Consider the following 3,336-nt stretch of genomic DNA (forward strand, 5'->3'; position numbering starts at 1 on the left):
TGGAGTGATGTCACTGTATTTATACCAACACATGTAACAGTATCATAGTTATATAGATGTTACACGCACATCACTAACACACAATACATAATTGAGTTTTAAATACACCTAATAATAGCACAAGATTCCATAATGTTGCCAGCTGGCAACAACTAGTTACAAAAGTATAAATAGCACAAATAATCTTGTGTAATTCATGTGCTACAATATAAATTGTATGTGTATGCAATTAATATGTCTTGTTAATTAACAGTAATACTACGGCAGTTGTTAAAGTTCTTTTTGGCTCTTGACTTTAACCGACCCTGAATCAATGATCACAGTTATAATATAGGAATAATTTTATTTATAACTATACTTACTTATATAAGCTGCAACAGCTTTTTCTCCAGTGTTATCAACAGCATCAGCTAATTCGCCCCATGTTGCTTCAATGTCCTCTGTCAACCATAATGTCAGACATTTTAGAAGGCATCTTTCACTGTCCCTGGCATTATCATCACTAATTGTTTCTAACTTTGGATTCAGCAGGTCCAAGGATAATCCAAGCTGAAACCACTTGTTACTAGGAAAGTACCCATCGTTCAATACATCTAATACTTCTCGCAAGTTGCTAATTGTCAAGATATCTGAAGGAAGAGTAAAAATAATATTTTAATGCATGCATATGCAACTACTTAGTAAATGTCCATGCAAAGTAGTCACTTTAAAGATAAAACTTACTTGCTTTATTTGCTGTAGTTGAGTTATTATTAGCTAAGACAGTGAATAAAAATCTAAGAAGCATCAATAAAATAATCAAAGAAATGAGACCAACTCCAAACTGAATGAGATCTGTATACAAAAAAGAAAAGAAATGTTTTGCAACTGCAAGGTATTTACATTTTATATACGAGAACTTGTCTTGAAACCACATCGATTCTCTTTGAGTTAGGGAACGAGTACTTCTAGCCTTTTCGCAAAAAACATAATCAGAGCAGGTTTGCTTCTCAGCTTTAACTTTAATGTAATGAACCTCATTGGAACTGGAAGCCTTGCACTCACAGACATAGCGAACATCTCTTGATGATGATTGAGCAATATGATGTCCATGGTAACCATAAAGGGTGTCTTCTACTTTTTCACAACAATTCTTTAGCAGTTTTAATATTTCTTGACAAACTGCTTTGAAAGAAACTGGATGACTACTCTCAGGTACATATCGATACGCATCAACTTGAATAGCTTTATTAATATCAGTGAGAACAAAATCATCAGAAGGATGGCCAAAAGAGAAGCAGACACGATTGCGATAGATACTTTTTGTTTCAACTTCAGAGTGTGCTAAATTGAGCTCAACATTATCATTAGTAGCTACAGTGGTTGCTAAACGAGTGAAGAAGCCAGGAGGTACATACCCAGTGGAGAATGTAATGTGTACAGGTGAGGCTCTTAGCTCATAACCAGGTCGTACTTCATTAGGATTACCTGTGTATCCTTGTAGCACTGCTGGAAGAAAATATTGCTTGGATGTGCTATCATAATGCTCAGTTTGAACTTGAACTGCAAGACGAAAATGAACTAAAAGTTCAATTATTTCTTCTGGATCAATACCACTTGACTGCCATACTTCTTGATAGAGAGGTTGAACAAGAATACCATTATTTCGCAACAAATACCATTTTTTCCCTATGTTCCATCCTTCTAATGTGAACACCTTCCCAATGGTATCAACAAACCATTTTGGATTGAGAATGACTTTATTCCTCAGACCTTCTATTTGAGGATAGTAAAGAAGAGCTCCCAGCTCATGGTAGAATTTCAATACTTCAGGAACATCAGCTGCTGGTATATGACATGCCACTCCAATGGCAATGGCATCAGATAGACTAATGACATTAGGCTTTTCTAGCTCTTGAAGTATGTTGCGAAACAGAACCCAATTGACAGGGGTTGAAAGAACTAACTTATTAATGAAACCATCAATAGCTTCACGTAATTCTGTAATGCTTGGATCTTCACTTTTCCCCTTTCCTGAAGTTGTATTATCAATGATTAGCACATCTTTAATAAGATCTGAGAATTCTTTTTCCTGATAAAGGAACTGCATTTGCTTTTTTACTTCTTTCTTGCTTTCTTCCTCTAGCTTGTCACCACGAGTGCCAATACAATAGAGACTAGGAGAAGAAAGATCATCTTTGTTGTGCTTTACGAGGTGACTGTGTATTGTAGACATCCATTTGGCCATTAGATCACTGGTGCTTTCATTCACTACCTCACCAAACAGCACTTTACCATCAGGAGTATTTTGACGTGATTGCCATCTTTCCCTGATATCCTTTGAAGCATCAAACAGGAGGAGAAACATTGTACGAGGAGTGAGGAAGGCTGGGAGAATCTCAAGGAACACTGGCTGACCACCACAATCCCATATATGAAGAAATGGCTAAAATTGATGTAATTATGTAACAGTATAATTATACATGTATGACTCACTTGGATAAGTAATTCTGTTGTCTGATAAAATGATCTAACTCTTTCAAGTAATGATTGGATACGACTCTCCACATTCAAATCAGAAGCTATTGAACTAGTAGAAACTAATTCATCATGAGAATATTTTGCACTCAATACAGATGCATGGTGTGAGGATGGTCTAGAATCACTGGATTCAAGCAAATGTGCAAGTTCTTCAATTTCATCTTCTTCTGTGGCTTCTCTCCATTTCTTTCCTTTTCTTGTTTGCCACTTGTGTCCAAATGGTCGTACAAAGGATACATCAGATACAATGGTGCTTGTAGTATGAGGATTGAAAGGTTCTTCCATTAATGAACGCTTGAGAGATGTCTTGCCAGTACCAGCTGATCCCAGTAACATAAGACGAGCATACGCTACATCAACACTTCCTTGTTCTTTGAGAGCTTTCTCATAAGTGCCTAAGTATATAATAAATATCAATGGGTACTCACAATACAAATGCAAAGTGAATCCTCCACAGAGTTTACATATGTATACTAAGTGATTATTTTTGACTCACTTATATCCTATAAATGTGAAGCAAAAATTTATTACATGAAAAAACTTGATTCCAAACATACCTTTGGTTGAATAACAACATTTAAGCATAAAAGAAAAGAATAAAATTACACATTTACACGTGACCTGACTTACTGTCTGAAAGATTGAGAATAACACAGTTTAGTAAAGTATCACAATGGTATCATAGAAGAAAAGAATAAAATTACACATTCACATGTGATGTGACTTACGAGCTGGAAGATTGTGAAGAACACAGTTTAGTAAAGTATCACAATGGTATCATAGAAGAAAGAATAAAATTATACATTCACATGTGAT

General features: G+C 35.4%; 1 protein-coding gene across 1 annotated transcript; it reads right to left on the reverse strand.

The window, feature by feature from the left end:
- Positions 1-14: 14 nt before the first annotated feature.
- LOC109586569 (uncharacterized) lies at positions 15-3,006 on the reverse strand. The gene is made up of 5 exons (XM_020002768.1): positions 2,476-3,006; positions 883-2,425; positions 724-834; positions 363-629; positions 15-305 (listed from the first exon to the last, which is right to left on the reverse strand). The coding sequence occupies exons 1-5, from the start codon at positions 2,854-2,856 to the stop codon at positions 271-273; spliced, it is 2,337 nt and encodes a 778-aa protein (XP_019858327.1). The 5' UTR covers positions 2,857-3,006; the 3' UTR covers positions 15-270.
- Between the last annotated feature and the right edge of the window lie 330 nt (positions 3,007-3,336).

Source organism: Amphimedon queenslandica, unplaced genomic scaffold (genome assembly GCF_000090795.2).
Source record: "Amphimedon queenslandica unplaced genomic scaffold, v1.1 AMPQUscaffold_12836, whole genome shotgun sequence".
Lineage (NCBI taxonomy): Eukaryota > Metazoa > Porifera > Demospongiae > Haplosclerida > Niphatidae > Amphimedon > Amphimedon queenslandica.